At 47.3% G+C, this 25,992-nt stretch overlaps 4 protein-coding genes across 4 annotated transcripts; 2 read left to right on the top strand and 2 right to left on the bottom strand.

Moving 5' to 3' along the window:
* Nucleotides 1–358: 358 nt before the first annotated feature.
* Nucleotides 359–703, top strand: AKAW2_70279A (uncharacterized protein; the record flags this gene model as incomplete). The annotated part of the gene is made up of 1 exon (XM_041682842.1): nt 359–703. The coding sequence occupies one exon, from the start codon at nt 359–361 to the stop codon at nt 701–703; it is 345 nt and encodes a 114-aa protein (XP_041547163.1).
* Nucleotides 704–4,871: 4,168 nt separating this feature from the next.
* AKAW2_70278S (uncharacterized protein) lies at nt 4,872–5,771 on the bottom strand (the record flags this gene model as incomplete). The annotated part of the gene is made up of 1 exon (XM_041682841.1): nt 4,872–5,771. One exon carries the CDS (start codon nt 5,769–5,771, stop codon nt 4,872–4,874), a length of 900 nt encoding a protein of 299 aa, XP_041547162.1.
* Nucleotides 5,772–11,749: 5,978 nt separating this feature from the next.
* On the bottom strand, nt 11,750–13,111 carry AKAW2_70277S (camp independent regulatory protein; the record flags this gene model as incomplete). Its single annotated transcript, XM_041682840.1, has 1 exon — nt 11,750–13,111. One exon carries the CDS (start codon nt 13,109–13,111, stop codon nt 11,750–11,752), a length of 1,362 nt encoding a protein of 453 aa, XP_041547161.1.
* An 11,024-nt stretch (nt 13,112–24,135) lies between these two features.
* On the top strand, nt 24,136–25,824 carry AKAW2_70276A (transferase family protein; the record flags this gene model as incomplete). The annotated part of the gene is made up of 1 exon (XM_041682839.1): nt 24,136–25,824. The coding sequence occupies one exon, from the start codon at nt 24,136–24,138 to the stop codon at nt 25,822–25,824; it is 1,689 nt and encodes a 562-aa protein (XP_041547160.1).
* Between the last annotated feature and the right edge of the window lie 168 nt (nt 25,825–25,992).

Here is a 25,992-nt window from a genome sequence, read left to right as displayed (position 1 = left end):
CTCATCAGATGTTCTGCCTTCCCTGACATGAGGAGAGCGTGGACTTTTATTGGAGGACTATGTTTCCGAGGGCTTGGACCTCACGGCTGACGGTGATTCGAAACGGCTGGCGAGGAGTAGTAGTCCGCGCCATCTGCCAGACGACGAATTCGGAAGTGGAGCTAGAGCTTAGGCTGGCTGGAGCTCGAGCTCGGAGCTTGAGAGGCTCTGGCGCCGTATTCTTTTTCCCACTACTTACAAAGTGGACTAGGCTTCTGGGTCCGACCGTGCCTCGCTTCTTCCCCTTTTCCGTTGATTTATCCGCGTGTCGCCGGTTTCACTCTAGCACTCGTCCGGTTCGCTCTAGCGATTAAGCTTGATGATCATGGATGGTCAGATGGTCATGACGATGGCTTTTTCTTGTGTAAGAGCCAAGGTCATGAGTGGATTCTTTCTCCCTCTCTCTCGGGCGAGTGCCCGAGAGAGAGCACAAGAGAAAGCGTCGTGGGAGACGGCGGATCGCCCAATGGGGAAATCCGTAACGAATATTACAGTACCTTGTATGTACCCAGCACCTAAGCAGCTGCTGCTATTGAAGCTGGAGAGTTTGCGCTATGCTCTCTCAGCCCACGAGTCCTCCGTTTTTCTACGAGTCAAGCCGGTCTTGGGGTCAGGCAGGTACAAGAAACTAGGTCGCCTAGCTTCTGTTAGTCACGATGGCTAACCAACACTCGTGCCCGGTCACCGGAAAGCCCAGCAGGTGCTGACGCTGCAAGTGCACTCCTCACGATCAATTTGCTACAACAGGGAATTCGAGTTAGCCAGCTTGGGAAAATTAAGCATTCATGATGGAGCGACGATGCCTGAGTTGAAACACGCCCCACTCACCAACGGAATGGCCGTGACAAGACCCCTCCTGCACTCCATACTACTCTACCGCATCGGGTATACGCACATGGCGAGAGAGCCATTGTCTTTGCGCCAATTTCTCATTAGAAAGCAAGCACAGCAAGCGGGCGGGCATGAGCCCAACCACTGCATGAGAGAAGGTTAACAGCGCCATCTCAACCAGGAGAGTCAGTGGAACGGGACAAGTGGATCCACGGAAGGGTGTTCCCGCCGTATTCCAGTGGAGAGAGACAGGGAGTGAACCGCCGGTTCTGGTCACCTAAATTCTTCATCCTCATCCTTTTGCTTCAGATCAACAAGGCCTGCATTTGCTCACAAATGGGTGTACGATTGAATTTCCTTGCCTTATGCCTGCCTGTCCACGTAGACGCCTGCCACCTACCTACCCCGCCATTCTTGTCCTTGCGGAGTCTCGTACCGAGTATTGTACTTACTGGGCAGATCTCTTGACTCGCAGCTCTGTCGCTTTTCATCCGTTGCGATCGTCATCTCCTCATCACTCCTTGCGTTAATGCGGAGGTGACACGGAGACCTGGATGTGCTTGGTCTTAGCTTGTCAATACAGTCGTTTCTATAGGCACGCCATACAGACTACGTTATGGTGATGCCTATTCTCCCACCACTTCATCACATTATCACTATAAACTCGACAATTAAGGACTAACAAGCACCTACATCCATCCATAAGAGCATCCGGTATACATTCGACCGTAGCACAGCTCCGTTCCCGTCACCCAGCACCCACAGTCCTGTTTCCATAAACAAGCTATAAACACTCAACAGACGGACACAATACCCGTTGCGTAAGTAGTGTTTATTGGCATTGTCTACGAAACACGAACCAGAATAACAGTATACCACCTGACCACTCTCCGTACTAGAACGGGCAAGTCAGCCGAACCCCTGCTGCGGATAGGCAGCTACAGTACCTACTCTAGTAAGCGCTGTTCCAACTTTAACTTGGTGCGTCGGTTGAGAGCGATGATGTTGATGCTTATAGTAGTAACAGATTTATTATGATTAACCTGCTAAAGGGGCAGGCAAGGCACATCCCAACACACTAACCTTAGTTCAAAGTGTTAGGATGGATGGATTGACACAGGTGTGGACTGACCACTCAGGCCCTGGTTATAACTAACGCACGGCCCTGATTCGTAGCTTGCATGAGATGATGAGAATTGAGTCCGGTTCCAGGAAGTTCGGTGGGGTTCTATGCTCTTTGCTTCGCAGATAGATACTCCTTATGGCTGTGTGCTAGCTAGTATGTTGAGGTAGCATGTGCATGCAGTGTGGCAGTATTTTAGGTGAGTGAGGGAGTGAGAGGAAGCTATCTACTATTTACCCTATAGGGCATTTCTACCTACCACACGACACAACCACTTCCATCACTTCACAGTATATGTCAAGCGAGGATAAAGACAGAAAACTGTAAATAATATCCCAGAATAGAACGCAATATCAACGAACGTAGATATGTAGAGTGACCCTGATGGGAACAAATGTATACATCAGAAACCCCGATTCGTACATGTAGATCAGCTTTTTTTCGTCGCATCAATCCAATTGCCTATTCAGGTAGTTACCTAGTTACTTACTGCTTATGGTGACCTACCTAACACTTAGTTACCTAGCGAGCCGCTTGTTTTCTCGATTGCCTGCATAAAGCGGGCACAGTACTTATCCCCCATGTCTCCACTCTGGGTAGTGTAATTTCTCTGTCGCTGCTCTGTTGTACACAGTTACATACATAATGCTTGAGAGTAACCAGATTATACTGTACCATTTATTTGATAGTGGTATCTCTATACTATCTCTCTCTCTCTCTCTCTCTCTCACACACACACACACACACGCACAAACAACATCACCCTGAATAAAACAACGAAATAAACAAGACAGAACCAAAGCAACCAAAGCAACCCATATCCTCAATAGTACTCTAATGTTTCATCCCACCCATCCCACACACACACATAGTACCCACCCATACAACAAAAATACAAACAACATCCATCCATCCATACACAGCCCCATCCCATCCCATGCCCATTCCATCCCCCAATCCACCGATCAATCCACCCAAGCAAAACACTAAGTAACTAACCCAACAATTGCGGGGAACAAAATTTAAAAACCGTCTAAGCAGTAGCCAATCACATCGCCCATTAAAGAACACTTATTCAGCCTAGCACACAGCCTTTCAGCCAATCATCGTGCAGAAGTTGGCAATCGCCTTGGCTTTGCTCTCTCCAGCTACCACGGGCATCCCCTGGTTCCCCCCTTCTTCAGAATGAATGATGTGACTTTTTTTTCTTTCTCTTCTTGACTATTAGGTAGTAGGTGCCTAATAGTTAGGAAGAGGTGTGTATGACCTGATCCGTTTCTGGGAGGCGCCGGTCGGCCGGTCGGTCGGTCTGTCGGCCGACCGAGGGAGGATGGTGTGTGTCTTTGACCCACTATTTACTACTTACTGACTTGCTTACTACGTACAGTGGGTGGATGGGAGTATTATGTGTCGTGCGGTTGGGTACTGATAGTAGTTACCAAGATCTGATGATGATACTGTGTAGTCGGTTATTGATTAGTGAGAAATGAGTAAGTATGAGATCTGTAGATAGGTGATGTATGTATGTAAGTAGAGACATCTACTCCTTAGGCTTGCTTCTACAAAGTATTACTACCAAGTGAACAAAAGCACACATACATACACAAATACCTACCAACACCCAAAGACATACATACCTACTCACTTACCTATATCATCACATACATCAATACATACACATAGTATGACTCACTCCCCCTCCTCTCCACTCCACTCTTCTCTTCCCTTCTTCTAACAACTTCCCGCAAAACGAAAAAGTAAGAGTGCCTAATATACACCCACCCACATATACATCCCCGAACCAATCCCTCTATAGTAATTCCCGTAACTTGGGCAGCAACCCATCTCAAATAGAAAACAAAAGTACCATAATAGCTAACTTTTCCATCCGGTTTTTGCTTTTCTGCATGGGGTCAGTCAGTCATGTTGTTTGTCTTATGGAAGGTGGAAGAAGGTTCGTTCGTTCTGGATTCCTTACTAGTTAGTTAATTTGTTAGTAGCTAGCTAGACTAGCTGGGTAGCGAACCGGCTGCTGCTGCTGCTGCTGTGGTGGTGGCTTGGTGGCTTGGATGGCTGCTGAGTAGTTCGTTGGATAGTTGGTACAGAGTAAGTGGGTAGGTAGGGTATCACCTGATGGTGATGGGTATGCTATGTCTTGGCGGGAAGGATTGGTGATGGAGATGTTTGGGTTCGGATTGGAATCGGCTTTTTTTTCTTCTAATAGTTTCGTATTGAGACTGATGTGTTCCTTTGGTGGATGTCTTGATCATGGGGATTTGGGATATTATCACGTGATCTCACTGTCTTTGATGTTGCTTTATGTCCATCTAGCGAGCTACAGGAGATGAGGGGTGTAGATTTGTATTCAGATGCCAATAGAGTAGCTATGGTGGTATGCTACAGACGTTATATATGGAATATCCCCAGTAAATAGCAATACCACTAATCAAACATGCAAACGCAAACGCATCTGAGTATTATATAGCAGAATCCCGACGTTGTCTCAAAGCAAGAACAAGCGATGCACCATCATTCAAATGTCCCTTAGCACCGAGTATACTCCTAGTATTCTCTTGCTGAGCAGGCTCACGACGCCGCCTAAGGGCAAGCATGAGCGATGAAACATCGCTCAGCTGCTCTTTCGTATCCGGTATATCTGTATGATCCCCTGCACGAGCAGTTAGAATCAGAACAATAAGTCAAAAATGAAGCAGATCTCCAAGAAGACACCCAAAACAAAAATGCTTCACTCATAGTCAAAGGAATCAGGGTCAACTTCAGGCTCATCTGAGTCATTGTCATCATCGCTGTCAGTCTGAGCGAGAGGCTGATTCATGAACCCTAGAGTAATAGGAGGAACAGGCTCAAGACTAAGAAGTCAAGATGACGAACTACTTGAATCATCCTCAGCCATATCAGGGACATAAAGCTCATCGCCACTATCAGTCCCGTCAGACAATCCATCATGACCAGATCCAGAAGAACCCGGACGAACAGCATCATCCACACCCTCCCCACCGCAATCAGAACTGACGGCATCCGAAACAAAAGACTCATCCACATCTCCCTCCCCAAGAAAATCCTGCTCAACAAGATCTAACTCACTTTCGGACCCAGAATCAAACCCAGGATCATACCCCGGACTAGGAGCATGCCTCCTCAACCCGCGTCGAAAAGTACGAAAGTACCGTCTCAGCATACACTCATTATTCGCAACCCAGTTCCTGCCCATCTTCTTAATATACCTCTCGTCAGTGTGACTCCCGCGGAACCACGCCTGTTTCTCTTCATCGATAATAAGCCCCATTATCACCTTTGAGGACATCTTCTTCCTATTGCGATGCCAGGATAGTCGTAAGGCCTCTTTGCATGCTTCCTCGTGGGAGGAATGGCCGTATATAATGATTAGACAGAGGTATCGCGTCCTGCGGTTGGTGTGGTCCCGGAAGTAGAGCTTCTGCGCTTGGAAGAGCTGTTCGTCATCGCTATAGCTCTCTTTTTCCGGGTTTGGGCTGGCTTCGAAGGGTTCGAATTCGTAGCTCTCGCTCTTGGTGGTTGGGAAATATCGCTTGAGATTGAGAGGTATGATTGGCCAGATGGGCTCAATGGACTGGATGATTTTGTTGAGCTCGATGGGTTTGTTGGGCTCGGTGGGTTGGGTGCACTCATCTGGCTCTTCACACTCCATGGTGTGGCTGGAGTCGCTGGACATTGTGAATGTTGTAGTTGAATAGAGAGGGCATGAGGCGACTCGGACAAATTGGTGGGAGTACATCATGGAACTGCATTGATCCTTTTATCTATCTTCGCAATTATATCTCTGCAGTTGTTTTTCTAGGGATATTCCGGGAATATCACGGAACGTCAGTTTCCCTTCAGAAGAGGCAGGCAGCAATGCTTCTATTCTTTATATGATGAAAAAGTCTCATTTCACATGCTATATAAGGCCTACGCGGTATATACCACTCGTAATGGTGTCAGATACTTATTCGATGAAAATGCACTTAATAACAAATGGAAGGCTGAAGGGTTACTTCGAAGTGTGACTTGGGAGAAACTATAGTTTCTGGTTTGCGCCTAAGTTATCTTATAAGTCAAATCTCGATCCATCGAGTAGCCATCGGAAATCTCCCAATAATCAACGGGAGCAGGTATAATGGTTCAAATCTGCCGGTAATACCCAGCCGTAACATATTATTTCATTGTCGTTTCCAAAAGCAAGCTTTCTAAGTCTGCTAGGGCTTAGAAATCAATGTCTGTCACTATATTACGTACAATAAGATAGTCACAGTAGTAGTGCTCTCACTCCTAAGTCCTACTAAGCCACGCATTTTTATAAGAACCCAGAACTAAAACTCCTTCTATACTGGTATCATGATGAGCTAAATCAAATCCCATGACTCGCAAAATGCGGGAGCTTCCATCCCGATTCTCGTGAGCGGCCTTTCCAAATGACCATTGAAAACATGAGAGCTGCAATATCGTCTCCAGGGCATGTATGCATATAGACACAAGTTTGTATAGGGGCCATCATTGCTTGCAGCTTCCTATCCCTATGATCATTTCTGCCCTGTCTTATAAGCATCGTCTTCCTTGGCCTCGTGATTGTGGCCCGTTCCCAAATCGAATGGTCGGTGTACATCATAGTGGATGCAAACAAGACAGGCAGAATCTTTTTGCTAACTTCTTCAATATTCCCGTGCTCGGTAGGGGGTAGAAACCTCCTTGGGTGACTTGGTAAGCGTCACAACGGTGAGCGGCACTTCCTCTTCAACCTGTTCGCGGAATATACCCCATTTGCCTCGTGATAACGCAGAGAGTTCTTTGAGGTGCCTTCGGTCTTCGACTTGGAGTCCTCGCCAGTCTGTAAGAGACCTCGCATGTCCTCCCCACCCGCTGCATCAGGAGATCCTTCCAGATATGTTGAAGTCGCATACCCGTGTGACAGTGTCCATTGGGACAATATAGCTTGGATCTATTCCTGCTAGTTGAGGCCGCTCACCCACCCGAGGGTATTTTGATCCTAGCTGTTGATATATCCAGAGCCCACCAGATCATGTGTTGGTGCCCTGGTTCTGGCTAGTATCAATGTCAAGATGGTATGCAATTATCATAGAAGCAGATTGCTTATCTTGCAATTGTCCATCTGTTGTTGACTGGAATACTGGAAATCTTGGAAGATCCATCTTTCGAAAAATGTTCCAATACCAGATAATAAAGGCTTGGAGGCACTCCGTTACTAAAGAAGGAAGACCATACTATCATCTCATTGATAGGCAAAGTTTTGGTAAGGATACATAACTGTACTACCAGACTGTGCCTGGGGAGCGAGATATCCTATCCCTGGTGCTGCGTGCGTCTTGATCCGAGGCGTTGAATGCGCACGTCTAGTCTTATTGAAGGAGATGAAAGATGTGTAGAAGCGTGTGTTTATTTGTATGTGTCTGATTATGAAGATCATCTACAGACATGCAGTAAAACGGGTGAAGAAGATGTTGTGTTCGAGACCTCCCTCCCAAAGCTGAATTGCAGAGATGTTATCGAGTATTCCAGTGCAAAATCTTTCCACCTGCTTATCTTTGGAAGATATCAGGCATTATTTGGCCGAAGACAATTATGATGTCTCACCTTCTGCTTCGGAAAGCACGCGAACCAGCTCAGGGACAACAACTTCAGTGAAGCATACGATGTCTGCGCCCCCGCCCAGGAGTCAAGTGCATCGGCAACTTCGATCCCTCTCGGGGGACTATTCGGTGGTTGAACCCCTCGCGCAGTACCTCTTCTGGAAGAGCGCAGTACGCAAGAGGACCACTATTGCCCGTCCTCATTCCGTCGCGTCTATATGCAGCAGGAACTCTGATGAATGGTCAAGAGGGTTGAGGTTCCTGTGCTCTGAATTGGACGCAGTAACTGGTATAGAAGAGATTGTTGATTTACCAGGGATTTAGCATCTAAAGATTTTAAATGCTTTTGCTGAACCCTGGGTAGACTGCTTGCTATGCTATAGTTTCAATCTTTCTCCTCTTCACAGCTATCGACGTGCCAGGACCAGATCCTATTGTTGTGTCAATTCTGGCTTGACTCTATGAGTTATTATATTATACTCATATGCTTTTAGCGAGATTGCTACTTTGAAGTCATTAGTTGTAGCCTCTAGTAAGCGATAAACTGTAAAAGCAAATGCAGTTATCTGACTTTCGGTTCGATGATTCGAGACGTTCCATGTCTGCGAGCCATGTACATGTGGCGGTAGCGGCATCAACAGACCCTCACTCTATTTTATACTTTATCTTATCGCTCGAGCTTTTAATTACTGAGATCCTCTTGAAATGTAGAGCTCTGTCGACGACAACTTGATATTCAATCTTGGCTAACTCAGCCTACCGCTCGAACCAAGAACCAATTTCATCGTAGAGCGGCCGAAGCTTCTGTACCTTAAGCCACTGGTATTTAGTTGGAGCAGATTCAGGAGGACAGTCGGTTTACTTAGAATAAATAGATGACGATGATGGTATCTTCTGCACTCTGTTTCCAGGGTATGCTGGACGGCATCAGGAAGACTTCTTGTCCACATTGACAGGGGCATTCTAGTCATCCTACTTTGAGGAGTTCTGTACATGGCCCGATGCCCATTGTTTGTATGTGCAAGGATGCTTAACTGTCTCGACAAGGATGGACCTGATTGTCAATACGAAAATGGGGAGTGATACTGCATCTTGAGCACGAGTACATGCAATTGAAAGCCAGTGACTGACTGGATGTCACTGTCGAACATCACCTGCCTTGTATATGTCCATCCCTAGCAACGATCCTCACGGGTATCCATGTCTCCTATCTCTCTAGGGCGTTTTATGCTCATGCATATGTTTATGGATCTGTTTTTGATTGCCTGTAGGTTGTGAAGAACCCGTAGATTGGTTGTATGTCATTTGAAAAGAGATGGCATTCTCGAAGCGATATAGCGCTGCCAACCACAGTTTAGTGATGAAGCTATGCTTCTTCATTTCGGTGTTATGTAAACAAGAGAATATGCTGGACATGTAGGTGTTGGGACAGACATATCGTCGTCCAAATACTCGGGAACGCTGATATAGTACTTCTTTGAAATATAATCGGCAGGAGTAGTGATGATCGTACTAGTGGGGTGCCCTAACTCGAGGGAACGCACCGTGGTAGCTCTACCGCACGTATGGGAAGATGTAATTTCCTTATAATCATTGTGGGGGTCCTGGAAAAGCCAGAGATGCAAGATGTAACCAGAGTATGGCAAGAGAAGTCTGAAAAGTCAACAGACATCAGGGTAGTACTGCCTTTATTTTGCATCGGCAAATGCACGATACCAGAGAAGACAATTGTAGCGTCTTCGTCATTATCCCCAAGCATCAAGGCCGTGACTTTCTCTCAGAGCAATAGCTGTCGGTGGGGCTATCCTGGCCGGACCATGATTGGCCTCAATAATAATCAGGTTGATAGATTGTAGACATGTCCATATTGTATTTCGTTAATCAGAATGGCCAGCTCATAGATGAACTGTGCACAGTATGGAGGCATTAATTTTGCTCCACACTGGCAAATATCCCCCGATAGACTGTACACAAGTGATTGACTTCTCTGTCTCTCAGGTACGCCACGGCATATAGTATGTGAGGTTAGACATCTACCAGACCTCGATGGCAAGAACCTGATGTTAATGTGGAAGCTGTTGCATCATTTGAGATCGGCTCAGATTCAGTCCCATTTCATGGTCCCCTTCCCTTCTTGCCCTTGCCAGCCAAGTTGAGGAAAAGGGCATTCATCTTCGCTGGTACGTATTATCATCTATCTGCATCACTGTCTATCATAAGGCTTGGTTTGGAAGGATAGGATTGTTGTCCATAGCGAATCCTCCTCCGGTATGGAGATACATGCTCGGGAGGGGCTTCGCTCTATTTGTCGTTGCTGTACGATTCATTTAGCGTTGGAGCTAAGCCGGTGCGCATCATTGTTATCATGTGAGATAACTTGAGATAATCCAGTAGATACACAGGAAATATATGATCGTAGTAAACATGAGGAAATGCCCTATATAGATTGAACATGATGGGCTATGTATGCAAGACGTATTCCACTATGGCTTAGTTGAGTTCTCTACATAGAGTAGCTTTTATAAACTCAGATACCAGTAGATGTAGGAAGGAAGAAGAGGAGGAAGTAGACAAGAAAACTTATATAGCCTTGACCAGAAACGTGAATTATCACCTCCACCTTCACCATACTATAATCAATTTCCAACATATTCATCCTCAAGATTGAATACCCACCAACCCTACTCCCATATTCCCAGCCCACCCAGCAAAAGCAACCAACCCACTCACTTCCCCAAACCAGCAGCAGCAGAAGAAGAAACAACAAAAAGCAAAGATACACACACACACACATCACTTCGCCTCCGCACTCCCTAGCCCAGATGCCAACACACCCACCCACCCACCCACCACCTCCCAACACATCTCACGCCGTGCCTACAGTATCATTTCATCTTCACTTCCGATCGTCATCTACCTCACAGATCATCCCAGTCCCTCCACGCCAATAGATAAACCAACCAAAACAAACAAGTCAGTACCAACAAGATACGATACTCCAATGGAAGCTTCTCTCCCATTCTCCATCTGCAAGCCAGGAACGATCTTCATACATATGACAAGGAACATTGCATTGCATGCATGCCACAGTACGTACGTAAGTTCTACTGTATGCAGGGCTGCAATAGTTTCTTATCATGGCCAAGGAAATTAACTTTTTTTTTGATATGTAGATGCGGACATTGATCTTCGTTGCTATTTTAGATACTTGAGGTTCGATGAGTACATGTCAGTGTAACTTAGTTTGTTATATTGTGGTATTACTGTTACTTGGTCGTAGTTGTTTCGTTGATTAGTTACTCGTTTGGATTCGGACGATGTGGTGATATATACAATACATAATAGTAAGACAGACAGGGTAGTAGGTTAAGCACGGATGGATAGTAATGAATCAGTAGCTGCCAGGACTACAGAAGGCCCTTAACCCTGCCAAACGAGCTGCTGCTTTCAGCTGTAGACAAGGTCGGTGCGCTGAGCGATGGCATGGTTTCCTTGATGGCCCATGTCAAGTTGGCCAGGCTGATGCTCCATGCCGTGCCAGGTTTGACAGCGTTAGATACAGCACAGACTGTTGTGTCAGTCACTTAAGCAGTTGTGAGTTACATTAGTCGGCTGGAGTGAAATCCAATAGAAAGAGTAGGCGCAGAGATAAGATTGTGGCATTACTGGTGGTTATTTTTGCCACTGGACTGGAGGACATATGAATCAATCCTGGTCTGATGTACGACGGCAACTACAAGTAGGTTGAATGCGAATTTTGATATGTTGTATTCAGGGTGTATCATCGCAGCCCAACCGCCGGTCGTGACCAAACCCAATGCAATTATCAACATCAATGCAGCACACAAAATCACACAAGACAGTTAGAAAAAGACCCCACCCATGCTGTATAGCAATGCTCCTCTTGTACAACGCCGATCCAGTTCAACCCTGCCTGGGACCAACGGATCAAAGCAAACCCAGGGAATAAACCACAAAAGTGTCGTAAACATAACCATTCCAATCTGAACAGTGTCAGACAAAGAGCAATATGCTAATTCGTATACAACAGAAAAAAAGAAGAATAAAAAGAAGAGATCGACAGCATGAGGATCTAACTTCGTCAAATAGAACTGAAAAGGCCTCCAACAGACTATGCGGTGAACACCCGGTCCAATTGCCGCAGTGCGCGCATGTCTTCTCCTCCGAACCCGATCTTTTCGCTGGGAATGTCTCGGGGTCCCTCGGCGCGTCCTGCGGCCGGGGCTGGGGGAGCGGCGATCGACGGCAATCCACCAGAAGGCGCGCCGTTCATCAGCGCACCGATGCTGGGCACGGTGGTGCCGGTGCTGGCTTCCAGTGGCTTGGGCGCCATCGTGCTCGGCGGAGGGATTTGTACGCTACTGGACGGTGGCTGACTGATAAGCTGGGGACTGCGCGCAATCGATGGGATCCCGTTGCTGTGCGGCATATGATGTGGCTGTGTGCGGGGTGACGATCTCGCAATCTCGCGAGGCGGGCCAAGCTCCGGTGGACTCGGGCGGTGGTGAAGAAGCTCGTGCGCTCCAGGCGGCACTCGTGGTGACCGGCTTGCAAGCACCTGCACGCTCGACGGTTGATGGAGAGATGGCGCCATCGTAACTTCAGCTACATGCACCGGCCGCTCGTGGTGTGCCGGCAATCCCGGGGGTTGCGGAGGCGGCAAGGGCGTACCAGGTGGCACGGCAGCCTGATGGCCATATGGTATTTGACCATTGGGCTGAGACACTGACGGAAGGTAAGACGGATAGTGGACCGGAACGGGCGGAGTAGCCAGCGGAGTCGGAGGCCATGTATATGAAGGAGTGTATGGCGCCGGGTGTGCAGCCGGAGAGCGCCCATAGGGTGCCATGGGATGAGGAGGCACATATGCGGCACCGGCCATAGGACCACGAGTCACGACGGGAAGATTCTGTTGATCGTTTACAGTAGACTCCGGATAAAGCCCCTTTTGAGGACGCACGTGTCGCAAATTGGGGTCTGTCGAAGGTTGTTGAAGGTTGGCCGCAGACGGATGTGACCTCGAGTAGTAGCTGATCAGATGGAGGTGCTGACCGGTAGATGTCGTAATGCTGAAGGACTGTTTCATCAAGCCATCAGGCTTGTAGCGGTAGCCGTCCGGCCCTTCGTCTGCGCCATCTCCACGGTCGTCGTCACTGCCTCGTGTGCTTTCTGGTGTTTTACCAGCTCTCGACATCGTCGTCTGAGCAACACCGGTTCCTCCTCGTTTGCCTTCCATCTCGCGATATGTTAAGAAACTTCCAGATACGCGACTGGCACTCCATGACTTGCCATCGGTCCATCTTCGCATGCCCGCTTCGCGTTCATCCCAGACAAAGACTGACCCGGAACGAATTAATTGACGCTCCTTCTCGGATAAACGTCTCTGTACGCGGGGAAGAAGGCCAATGCGACAAGCTTCGAAGAGGATGATAGCGTCCGCAGGAGTGCGGACGTGCCCGTGATACGTCTCCATCCACCTTCGGTGATCTGTGTAGGTCCCCGTGATGACTGTTGGTTTAAGCGCTAGGACCGGGGGTTTCGTAGGGTGAAAAATGTTGAAAGATGTGCCGGAGTGCAGGCAATCTAGATGAGGTCGGAAGTCGAACAACGGCTCTTCGGTAGCCGTTCAACAAACACCGTTCAAGCGTGCGATATTCCCGGAACAGGAAACAAAAGGCCAAGCTTCACGAGAAGGTGAGAGGTGAGTAGGTGCTGCGAAGAACCCACAGCGGAAAATAATCTGAAGGGTCAAGAAACAACATTAATTTCCCATCTATGTGATTGAGTTTGAAAATGGATAGGGTGGAGGAGTGGAGTGGGAGGGGAGGGGGGAGAACAGAGGGGATGGAATGTAAAGAAACCAGGGCAGCAAGGAAGGGGATAGGAAACAAGGAGTGGGGAGGGACTGATAGGAGAATAAAGAAGAATGCAGGCAGGCGGAGGTTGAGCGTTATACAAACGCCGCTGAGACAAGGGGAGCTACGACATGCAAAGGCCGAGCAGGTACAGGCAAGACTTACCGTGGCGGAAGGTAGCGCGTTGTAGTCGCAGTTAAAATCGATCTTGGATGCAGCAAGGCGGGCGACGAAGTGTTTAGTGGGCGATAATGGAATGGTAACCGTCAACACCAAGTACTATACTTGGTAGACTCAGTTATAGCAGCAGTAGATGGGGAATGGTTGAAGGTCGCAAGTCGCAGCAAGTCGCAGTAGAAAGAGAAGAAGGGGAGAGGGATCGTGGTAGTAATAATAAGAATAATAATCCAGCTACTTGACTACTGAACTAAACTAATCGGAACCCGAATAAAAAAAAATATTATTTATTATAATAATAAAAAATAAATAATAATAATAACAGAAAAGGGAAAAGGAAAAAGGAAAAAGAATAATGCTTACTCGAAGAATTAGCATTAGAGATAGGGTGGGGAACCGACTTAACTCTGAACCCCACAAGGTCAAGCAGTGGTTTTTATTGAAAGACCATGTAATGATAAATTAAATTAGCTGATGGGAGTTTCCTTTTTGTGCAGGGTGGGAGTGACTAAGACTGGCGTATGTATTTGATTAAAAACCAATTTAGCGAACAGCTCCCGGAAAAAAGAATTCTCATGACCATTATCCTGATTATTGATGTTTTCTTTTTTTAATCTGTTGTAATATTATTATTTCCACATTTATTCTAATTCCATTACTGGTCTCTTTCTTCTGATATTACACCTTTTCAAAACAGCAGACAAGACAACCAAGACAAGTGAAGGTCAGAGGACTAAATGCTTGGGCCTCTCTCTAGGCGCTAGCCATACCGAAAATCAACCAGACGAAAGAAACGACCCCCCCGAAAAAGTGGGTAAATAGGAGCCGGCTGCAGCAAATGATCTCATCCGACTGATATTTAGTTGCTGGATTCATCACAAACAAATAGAACCTTGTTTTTAACCTTTTCTTTTTCGCCTGATGATTATCCATGGTTCTGGGGAGCGAGGCTGGCTGGTGTGGGCACCGGTGGAGGCTTCGGTTCTTCTTTTCTCTTTCTTTCTCTCTTCTGCTGCTGGGCCATTTCCATGGGGCTTAAGATTACTCCGTTTGTCTTACGGCTGATTGTTACCATATACTTACCAGGTCAGATCCGGTCAATCTCACTTGTAAGAAAGGGATTTAATTATAGCCGAGCGTGCCCACCTTCCCCCCCTCCCTCCTTATCGTAGAAAGAAAGAATAGTAATGAATTTGAGCGTGTTCGCACCAGGGTGAATAATGAGATATGAACAAAAGGGGGGCGCGCGGAGGGAGGGGTGGGAGGGGGGAGGAAATAAAGAGACTTCCGGTGGTGGAGTCTAAACCAAGCTTAGCGATGTGCCCGGTATGACTATCAAGTATGGGACTTGGAGCACAACATGAATAGTCAAGGTGACGCCTTTATACATCGGTATACAGATGGAGTAACTGTATACATACTAGGTGTACATGATGGGTGACACAAGCTCCTGCTTACAGGGCTGGAGGATTCCCACATACCAGATGTTCATTCCGCAGCAAGCATGCTGCACACTGATTGAGCTTCCCGTCCGTATCATGACGACGGAAGGATACCATGATAGTCGTGGCGGCCCTCCTTACGCAGTTTGGCTTCTCCGGTGACAGTCGATCGACCATATCTTGACCGGTCTGCTGCTTGGAGGCTTGGAGGTTTCTTGGCTCCAGTAAAACCCATGATTCAGAAAATTGAGAATATTCTCAGTAATCAAACAGGGAAAGGCCAAGAATATTACCGTATTACACTAGAAAGATACCAGTGGCGCTCTGATCGCTTGCTACCAACCGGAAATTGATTAGTGCGCGACTTTCTGAAGCTTAAGCTTAATCCAACACGAGGAACCTTAAGCTCGCTTAGAAGAGAGACATGGCCCCCTCCTCCTCCACTGTGGCTGGGGTTCCACTTGTTCCATGGTCGCTTTTATTAGTCTCTTGGGTTTTATGTTTGAATTTCTCATAATTATGCCCGGATATCCGGCGTGTGCACAATATTAATAAAAGTAAAACCTTTTTTCCGTTTTGCCAGCTCCATCCGATCCTGTGTCTTGATTTGGACCCCTACGCGATCGCCAATCACTCATCTGGGTTTGTGGGTGGTGGCCATCATCACCATAACTTTTACGGCATTTCTCGTGTTCATCTGATCCGTCTTTGGAGGCCCTCCGTATCGTCTAGAAGAACTTTAGCACAGACCTTGTTCCATGCCCCCGATTCGTAATCGGTATCGGACGGGGAATACGATACGCTTTTTTCTTTTATGATTATTTAGGGTTAGACTATCCCCGGGTTACGCAGCGGTTCCGCCCGAAAGTGACCCTTTCGGGCCAAGACTGACGACATTTTCTCCCTTGTAGGCTCGCCTGCCTTTGCCGTTTTGCCGTTGTTTAGGCTTCGTGACTGGATTTTCGGGTCCTCTTATTTTACTTTGTACTTTTCACATTTTATTCCCTTTCCGCTGACATTTTTGACTCTTTAATTCCGTGCTCTCGGACTTTCGGCTTCTCGGCAGATGACAACAGCCACTGTGGCGATTCGTACTCGTATCGGGGCGAGCACCTGATCCCGCAAAGGGAATTTCTTTCCCCTCTGATTAGCAGTGTCTTTGTCGCCGCAGTAAAACCAGTCCTAATATAGTCAAAAGATAGTCGCAATATAGGCCCGATATTGGTGATCTGGCTGGTCATGTTAAGCATTCTGACTAACGAGTTTCTCGGACTCTAACTCCGGGTAGCATAACTTCCAACCTATCGTTGGACCCAGGCCTCTTCCTCCATGCGTCTGAACACCTATCCTGGTCTCAAGCAGGGAACAACTGAGCCTACCAGTGATAAGCGCCAGGCAGATGATTATTCTTTTTGCCTGCTAAATGCACCCCTCTTTCCAGCTGAGAATTTATCCGCTGAACCAAACATCCAGGCATTCCCTGTGAAAAGCTTGACAAATCTTATCCGGGGTGATGGTTCGCATGACATACTTGTCCGATAAGTATGATAGTGGGCCCTCCCTCTTTCTTCCCCCTCTCCAAAAACGCCTCTCTTTACTGAGGTAGGCAGGTCTTCGGCTCTGGGCGGCAAAGTGAAACCCAGCCAGAAGCAGAACAAGGAACTCCGACAAGCAAAAAGAAGAACAGAGAACTTAAAGAAAAAGCCAGCCTAGGATCAGTCATATGCAAATCAATCGGCCACGTAAGACCAGAGCATAGCTGATCTGCTCGCGACTTATCATACTCCAATCAGCGGGCGTTACCTCCCCGGCGGCGCTTGACCGGGAAATTCGCGTCGCCCATAGTCCGGAGCTTATTGTCCAGTAACGTTGATTAGACTCGATAAAGTTGCGGGCGCAATTCAACCAGGATCGAGCTTTGTCCGTTGCTTCATTCTTTGCCTGAAATTACTCCGTACTTTAATTTAAATTGAAGGTTTGCCTTCTTCTCATTCTTCTGCTCTAGTTGACTTCATTCCGGATTGGCAAAGTTGATCAAATTAATACTTTCAGCTTTGACGTGTTAGTATTCTGGTCTTGCACAGCCTTCTTCCATTACCATCCATCATCCACCGTTTTAGGCTTCAGCTTTTTCATTTTCTTATTACACCTTGGCGCTAATGGGGTCCATGATCGATTAGAATCGAAAATAACCACACTAAGAGAAAGAAAGTATCCGACCAAGCCGGCTAGGCTACTAAATTATTACCTTTTCTTTTTCTTTATCACGATAGTGAATTTAATCGAATCGGAAAAATAAAATAATATTAATAGTAGCAAAAGCAACGTAAATTAAAAAATAGAAACACATACTGAAACATGGACGAAAAAGGGAAGTTTCACTCATTCGGGCGCTTCCCAAGTGGCTACTTATTTACAAACAACTTCATAGTTAATGGGAATCTCAAAGAGGAGGGGGTGTGAGATAGATACGTTACAGCTTACAAGGGCCCAACCACAACTAAGTACTAACTAGTAGTTGGACTAACTACCAGCAGCGCCATCACCACTAACTCCTGGAACTATAGCGTAGCCGTACTACCGACTAGCGTTCAGGATAAGCGTATCGCCAACAAAGTCGGTCGCATCCTGGCCGGTTTTCTTGGCCCTCCTTGGCTGGCCCACATCAGGATGCGTAAATTATTCGGGCCAAGCGATTCTGGCGGGGAGGTGTGGTGGTCAGGAGTTGCTGCTGACACTAAGCTATACTAGTACTTACAGGGCTGGGCTGGGTTGCAGCTGATGTCTCACATGGGGCAAATAGGAGATAAAAGAAACAAGACTTTCTTCGATGAAGGATGCGACTGTTGTTATTAATTTAGATTAATTTTTCGATTACCCCCATCCGGTGCAAGGTACGGCGTATCACACTTCACAAGGCAGTTGGCGTAGTAAGTCAGTAAGAAAGTAGTACAGTAGTGCAGGCTGATGTTATACTTGGATTATGAAGAAACCTGTCTACATTATCTAACTGCAAGTTACCAGTTGCGGTAGTACTGTGTGTTTGTTTGGGGCCAAAGTGTGGTCGTCTTAATTATTCACGCAATAAGTCGTTGGGTAACACTTATACTACCTATGCAGGGATCACAAACCCATCCAAGTCACGAACCGGTGGTATGTAGATTAGTTTGGTACTAGGTAGCTAGCTTGCTGCACCTTGTGTTCAGTGCTACAACAACCCAAGTATGGGATAGGATTAGTATACATAATGTAATGTGTGTACACCATGCCATTATGTTGTGGGACTCACACTAATGTATGTTCTCCGTCTGGATGCTCAAACTCCTAGTTTAGCGAAGTAGTAGGGTGTCACTCACTCACTCACATTGCTAGATCCAACGCAACACCCGATTTGATTTCCGACGTCTCCCATCCCACTCTGGCGCCTATGGCGGGCAATAGCTATAGCACCTACATATCACCTGCATAGCCTTGTTTTTTGGAATTGCTCGCCCCTCTTCTGCTTAGCTTCTTTACTTTTCTTTTCTGTCTCTCCACCCATGTATGCAAGGCGATGCGGAGAGTCCGGAGTACCACCATACCTATCTGAAAATAGATCAGCGGGTGTGTATGTATGTACACATTCACTTACATCCATCCATCCATCCATCCATACATTCTGAGCAGATCGTCTTTCCTTGGGCTAGCTAGAGGGTTAGTGTAGAGAACCTGTCGATATTTTGTTGAACAATGATGTCAGAAGGCAGAAGAATGTTATTATTCTTTTGCTTTTACTATTTGTTTTTACTTTTTCTTCCTTTCCTTTTTTTTCACACTCTTAAAACGGTATTTGCCCGTACCACTGGAATCTGTCTCCCTCCTCCCTCACTCATGCAACTGACGATCATGGCAGTCCGGGGAGACCGTCTAGATACACAGAGAACAAGAGTTTCCACATATCTGAGTTAAATATGTGTCTGGAACCAAACAACAAACGCTGCCCCCCTTCCCCCTCCCCCTCCCCATCCAACGTGTCACGGACAGTTAGTTGGCGATACAATCAAGCTTTTTCGCCTCCCAGGCGAGCGATATTAACCGTGTGTGTGTAATGTGAACAAGAAACCTTGTTTATGGTCATACCCAAGGTACATTGACACCTTAAGTGTGAGTCGACTGAACCTCATTCTCCATCTGCGACCAATCGGACTTTGAGCGTGACTCAAAAAAAGCCCAAAGACTAGACTAAATAACTAGTGTGGATTGTTTCACTGATCTACTGTGACTGATTCCATGATTTTTGGACAGGGCTTGACAGAGAGAGAGTGTGCGTGTGTGTGTTGTGCATCTGTGCTGCCTGCTTTTCTATTTTCCAGTTGTGTGCTTCTTGCGTTTTAGTTACTCCGTCCGTGGGTTTAGCTGAACTGAACTATTTGCTGTAGAGGATGTATCTACTAGTGAAGTAAGTGAGTTGAGTAATATATATGTAGGTAGTGTGATAGGGTAGTAGAAGGTTCGCTGATCGGGGAGGAGCTCTAAAGTTAATTTTCCTTCCAGTTCGCCTTCAACTTACTTACCAGGCAAGCGAGGCACTGGGTGACATGGTTGGATCAACCTGGAACCAGCAATACTATCTACGTAGGTTTGTGCTATGGACGCTATGCGCTCCGGACAAATGCGCAATGAGTCGCTAATCATTGAGACCATTCTATCTTGTACTCTGTAGCTTTTTAAAGTTATCATACTTGTAGTAGCCTGTGTTAGGCAAACGCCCTTTCCGTACCTGCTTAATCTATCTATTGTTGTCTATCTATCTACTGTATGATACGGAAATTCAGTCAGTGTGATCAATACAAATATTATTTATTATATTTTATTTAATATTTTTCTTCTGTTCTTTTTTTTATCTCCCCTGAGTTCCCTTGCATAAACTCACGTCACACAAGAACAAACTTTGCTTTCTGGGAATTTTGTGAGTCAAGATTTTTTATAGTTAACCCGCTACCAATGTATGCATGTATGTATGTATGTATGCCTGGATTTACTCCTTAGGCTACCACTACTACTACTACCTACTGCTTGGGCTCGGCTATGCTCCAATGCAACCCTTGATTCGGAAAAGGTTTCTGAAATGCCAAGGGGGTTAGAGGGTGTGTGTGTAAGTAAACAGAAACAGGAGAAGAGGAGCAGCCATTTTGTGAAACGTTGCACGGGCTTATCTCCACTAGCATAATTGGTTTAAGGTAGATTATTTTTCCTTTATTTCTTACTGGGAGAAATGGTGGGTGGGAGGAAAGATAGTCAGGCTATTCATTCCATTCATCCGTGTTTTCTCAATAATTGCGAAAGTTGGGTTTGGCCGGTGTAATATGTATGCATGTAAGAGATTGACGCTTTGATTCATTTATTTTGTTACTTACTTTTTATTTGACAGTCGCGTAGTTAACTATTTTGGATAATTAGATTAAGGTGTCATCGTGTTGGATGACGCGCTTGGACTTTGATGGTGGGCTTGTGGGTGGACGTGGGGGGGTGGCTGTATTTTATTTTATTCTTTGTTATTGAGCTTTAATCTAATTCAATGTAACTGATATGCAGGAATTTTTTCAGACAAAATGGAGCCTGTTGTTTGCTATTGCTATGGCAGTGGCAGTGGCATTTAGTTGTTGCTGTTGCTGGTGCTGTCAAAGCTATTTATTGACCTCTGTTGGTTGGTCTTGTAGTACTGCCATGTCTGTAAGCCTACTTTCATCGTCGCACTCGCAGATCAACTACCCGACGCAGACATTGCTGATGGAGATCATCCCCCCCTCCCTCCCTCTTCCTTCCCTCTCAAGTTGCATGAATGATCGATCATAGCCTGTTTGAATTAGGTTAAGGTACGGAAAAGATAAGGGTGTGTGCCTACAGCCTAGTCATTTTTTGACTTACAGACAAGGGAAAGACAAACAGACTACCCAAACTGTGCGCACTTTTTGCCTTCCTTCCAAGCCCCAAGCCCCAAGGCTGATAAGCCAAGACGAAGAAAGAATGAGCATAAATGGCTGGCTTACATCAATAACTCCAAACCAAGCGTGCTCTAGGCGCCCACCGTTGCAGCCCTAGTCGGGCGACTATTGCTTAGTTAGTGTGAAGGCTTTCCACCCCCCCCTCCACCTTGTCGCTCTCCATCCGCCACGCGAATGGAGATGAATTACCAGATTGGGAGATTTCCATGAGCGATTTGACTAATTGGCCGCCTCCGTGGCAGCGTATCAGACCTCCGTAGCCGAGGATCGCTATCCCTGACCAGGCCCAAGCGTCAAAGCGCTGCAGAAGCCAAGCCATCCCCGCTGACTACTTCGTTTTGGTCCAGCAAAAGTCGATGTAACACGAGTTTTCCGACTGGACCCTCGATTACCAGATAGCCAAGGCTTAGCCTGTCTGGCCCTGTGGTCTGGTCTTTTACATGGTGTATGGGTGTTGTACTAAGTAACAGTGTCCTATCTACTCCGTACTAAGTTACCTAGTTGGTATTTCCCCGAGCACAGCAACTGATCCTTTCCATCCATTCACACACGCTCTTTCTCCTTACACCACCCAGAAATAGTTCATCGTCTTACCTACTTAAGTTACTTACTCAGAAACAACCTCTCCCCTCATAGGGTATTGGAAATCAGCCTAAATTTGAAAGCAATTTTTAGTTTGTGTCATATCACATATGGCAAGGGAGACTGGCGGCTAACTCCGTCATGGCCATCATCTAACTATCCATCTGATGTCGCCGAGCCACTGCAAATTTACTGGGGGGCTATTATTATTGATTCTCGCATCCTTCACCCTTTTTGTCCGGGATTCGGCCATGGCAGCCGACCTGCCTTTTTCAATCTGAATCCGGTCCCCACGGAAATACCGGACCGATTATGTAATGACCACACCAGAGTGGTGCGTCGGGATTGAGGGAGCAAAAAAACCACCGGAAGAGCAGAGAGCTGGACGAAGAAGTACAGGTGTCCTCATCTGAGTCAAGTTGCCGAGCAAGCCAGCCGATACGAGCGAGCGTCGCGTAGGCGATCCACGGTCCCCAGTCTAGGCAAAAAGGGCCAGAGGATCGATCATCAGTCGTCCATACTCCATTCATGTCAGTTTTACGCTCATACGCCGAAATAGTGCCCTGCTGGTCTGGCGCCGGACAAAGGCCGAGAGAATATGCTTAACACCAGTAAGGTTGGCAACTTGGCATTCGCCCCCCCGCGTGGTATTCCTCCGCAGATTGACTAAAGGGAATACAAAGTAATACTGGCTACGTACGAAGTGCTCAGCAGGATTGAGCCCATCAGTCATGGATTCCTTCCTCCCCGTCTCCCAAGACTTATGTTTTCCAACGCTTACTTGACCACGACTGTTTTCAGTGGAAGTATATTAGTAACTATATTCCCTCAACTGGGGCATCCTTTTTTCGAACGGACCCCCCCACGATGGATGCTGACCCTGTTCAGCGCTGTCTCGTGCCGATATTAAACGATCCATCCAGTCATTTCGCCTGTTCAGCCCAATAGTTAAAGCTTTCCGTCTGAAACCGCCCGACGACCCTTTTCTCTCGCGACCATCGTAAACGAAGTGGATCGCTGCCATCCTGATTTGGGCAACCGGCGTAGCGAGGCTCCGCCCAGACCGCAGCTTGGAGGGAATAAAGTATCCGTTCGGTGTGGACCCCGTCCAGAATCCAGCGCCCAGGTAGGTCGGTTAGTTAGGCTTTCCCCCCTCTTCTTCCCTTCTGTTCCTGATTCCTGGGTACGGAGCACTAGGCAACGATTTCGATTGAAAGGGGACCCAACTGGCGCTGAGGGTGTGGATGGGTTTCACACCTATCCGCAGCTCCCGAATCCAATCCATCCGCCACATCCCTGAGACGTGTAGGTAATCGCGGTGACCTTCCAGAAACCGAATCATCGACGAAGAATGGATGGAACTTCGGCGCGGAACAGAACATGCTTCCTCCGGATACTCCGATAGAGATCCACTTTGCGCAGATAATGTAGAGCTGAGCCCACTCTGTGTGCGTGTACTCAGTATGTGAGAGTATTCATGTCGGCAGCCGGACACACAAAGTTCTCCGTAAACAGATGGATTGTATAGATTGTCAGTCGTTCCATGATCCATCAGATGGGGCCAAGGTTTTTTGGCCCCTCTCTCCCTTTGATGATGATGACTTCTTTGAGCTAATTTGAGTTGCTGGGCGTTTCTTTCGTTTTCTTGTCTTTCTTCCTTACACACCCTGGGTAATCTATAACAGTACAGACGGTATCGTAAGTTTGACACGTGAGATCACGCCAGCAGGGCCTGCCATCCATGGCAGTATCTCACCGCTATTCCCGCCGCTCCCTGTGCGTAGTCTATGTTCACGTGGCAATCTAACAACAAACAATCATCTTGGTGATACATTCCAACAAGCCATCCATCAAGTCTGGGCCAGTTTGTGATCATTCAACTTATCACACCATTGACTAAAGTCATCACAATGGCGGGTTAGACTTAGTGCCTCCATCGTCTTACTTGCCACTCCACAACGAAGTCATTCGATCACTAGGTAAACTAACTAGAAAGCTGGAACGCCGGTCCGCCGTTGCTGGCGCCGGAACTACTGCCCTGGTTTGATTGCCTTCAAGCCACTAAATGAAGTCTCGAGCATTCCACGAATCAGTTCGTCTCGTTGGGCGCTTGACTACACCTATTTGCGGTGCCCGTTCAATACATCCATCCATGGATAATAATGACTCATGATGACAGGGATATACACTGAGGGCTTATCTCTACCCAATCAATTAGCTCTTGTCAGGAACTATACACACACTATCTGGAACAAGTTGGCCATGAACCATAATGATGCTGCTTTCTACAGCTAAGAAGGGACGGGACGATGCGAGAAAAACATGCTCTTCTATACTTACAAATAGGATTGGTATTGGCTGCCAGCCAGATCAGCCATCTACCGAAAAAGTTAACCCTATTAGCCTTGTTTTTCTGGCAGTGATCAAAGGGCTATTCTGCTCGATACTACGCCTCCGATGTCAACCTCTGATCCGTCGATCCTGCATTTCGAGAGACTGTTTCCAAACAAGGAAGCTAACTCGGATTGCATCGTTGCCTTGTCTTTACTGGATGACACCACGGTAGACTTCTCGGATACAAGCGCTGTTTGGCTCTTTGAGTGTGAGCAGCAAAACCGCGGCAACCTGGTGAACCACCTCCGTCAATCGCTCAGGATCACGCTGGATGCTTATCCTCAGTGGTGTGGCTTGATCAAGGTTGTTGACTCGGTGGATGGCCCTGCGGTTGCTGATCGAGATCGGTTGGCGCCTCATGCCCGCCGTTTTGGCCGGGTGTATGTCCATTATGGCACGCGGGCTGACCCCGGCGTTGAATTCGTCACTGCACGTGCGGCTGATACTCTCGATGGTCTCTGTCCTTCCTCTCGTACGACATCTCAGCCTCTCTGGAATCAGGAAAAGGTGGCTTTGTCGAGGTTTGTCCCAAAGACTTGCTTGGCGAACCCGCTCAAACAACTTGTTGTCGACAATGCAGATATCACCCCTCCAGTCATGGCCGTCCAAATCACGAACTTGGCCTGTGGAGGGTTTGCCCTAGCAATCAAAATAGCTCATCCTTTAGCGGATGCGCAGTCACTTTTTCACTTCGTCAAAGACTGGGCAAGTGTTAGCCGTTCTGCGTTACTGTGCGAGCCTACAGCAGTCTTGAAACCTTTATTTGAACCGGCACGACTCGACGACGCAGCAGCAGGGGACATCAATGCTGCTACGCCGGACGAATCGATCATCGAACAGACAAAAAGCCTACCGTTTCATCGCTATGACTGGTGGAACGTGCCCCCTGACTCTCCTCTGAAGACACGCATCCCTGAAGCTTTCCGGAACCAGGACATCCCCCCAGCGGGGAAACAGATACCATGGTCAGAATGGGACAAGAAAGCGCCAGTGTCTCATTACATCGTGCACCTGAGTCGCGAGCAAGTCGAGAAGATCTGGACGCAAGCCAACAACGTATCCGCCACAACCACAAAGACTAATCGACTGAGTCGACACGATGCCATTCTGGCACATATATGGTCAAGCATCAACCGAGCTCGGAAGATGCAACACGACCCCGGGCCGGTCCACTGCGACCTGGCGTACGGGTGCCGACCGGCGTTTCATCTGAGCGATTCCTTTATGGGGTCGCTTTCCGTGATGGTCAATGTGGAGATGACTGGGGCGGAACTGACGACGACTGCAAACTCGGACGGCAAGGAAACTGCCGTACTTCCGCCCATCGCGCACCGCATCCGCCAAACTATTCTTCAGCTGAAGAATCATCCGGCCCGCTTGGCCGCCCACCTCCACCGTCTGGCATACGAAACGTCTCCGCAACGCATTTGGCAGGGATTCTTGGGTTCTCGGCACGTTATGGTGACGACGTGGGCGTGCGCAGGGCTGTATGATGTGGATTTTGGGTTGGGTCCACTTACTTCCTCCTCTTCCTCGGCTCGCTACGCGGATGGTATCCTCGCCAATCTCGATGGCCTCGTCTTGATCAAAGAGGCACCGCCGCCGTCGCCATCCGATCGGGAGTCGGAGGTCAGGCACTGCCGAGTTCCGTCGGCTTGGACGGAGCATGGTGTGGATGTGCAGATTCATCTCCGGAGTGAAGATATGCTCCGGTTGTTAAGAGATCCGATACTATTGCCGGACACTGCGTAGACCAAAACTATTTACATAGCTAAATAATCTTAATCTGAGTATACTACGTACACTCAATCGAATCAGATAAATTACCAAGCGGATGATCAGAGATACTCTGCTTGGCAGCTACACACACTGTCGTGAAATGGACCCACTTGCATATACTTAACCCCTATCTACTGTCTT

This window comes from Aspergillus luchuensis, chromosome 7 (genome assembly GCF_016861625.1).
Source record: "Aspergillus luchuensis IFO 4308 DNA, chromosome 7, nearly complete sequence".
Classification (NCBI taxonomy): domain Eukaryota; kingdom Fungi; phylum Ascomycota; class Eurotiomycetes; order Eurotiales; family Aspergillaceae; genus Aspergillus; species Aspergillus luchuensis.
Note: the sequence above shows the minus strand (reverse complement) of the source record. Positions and strands in the feature narration are given on the sequence as shown.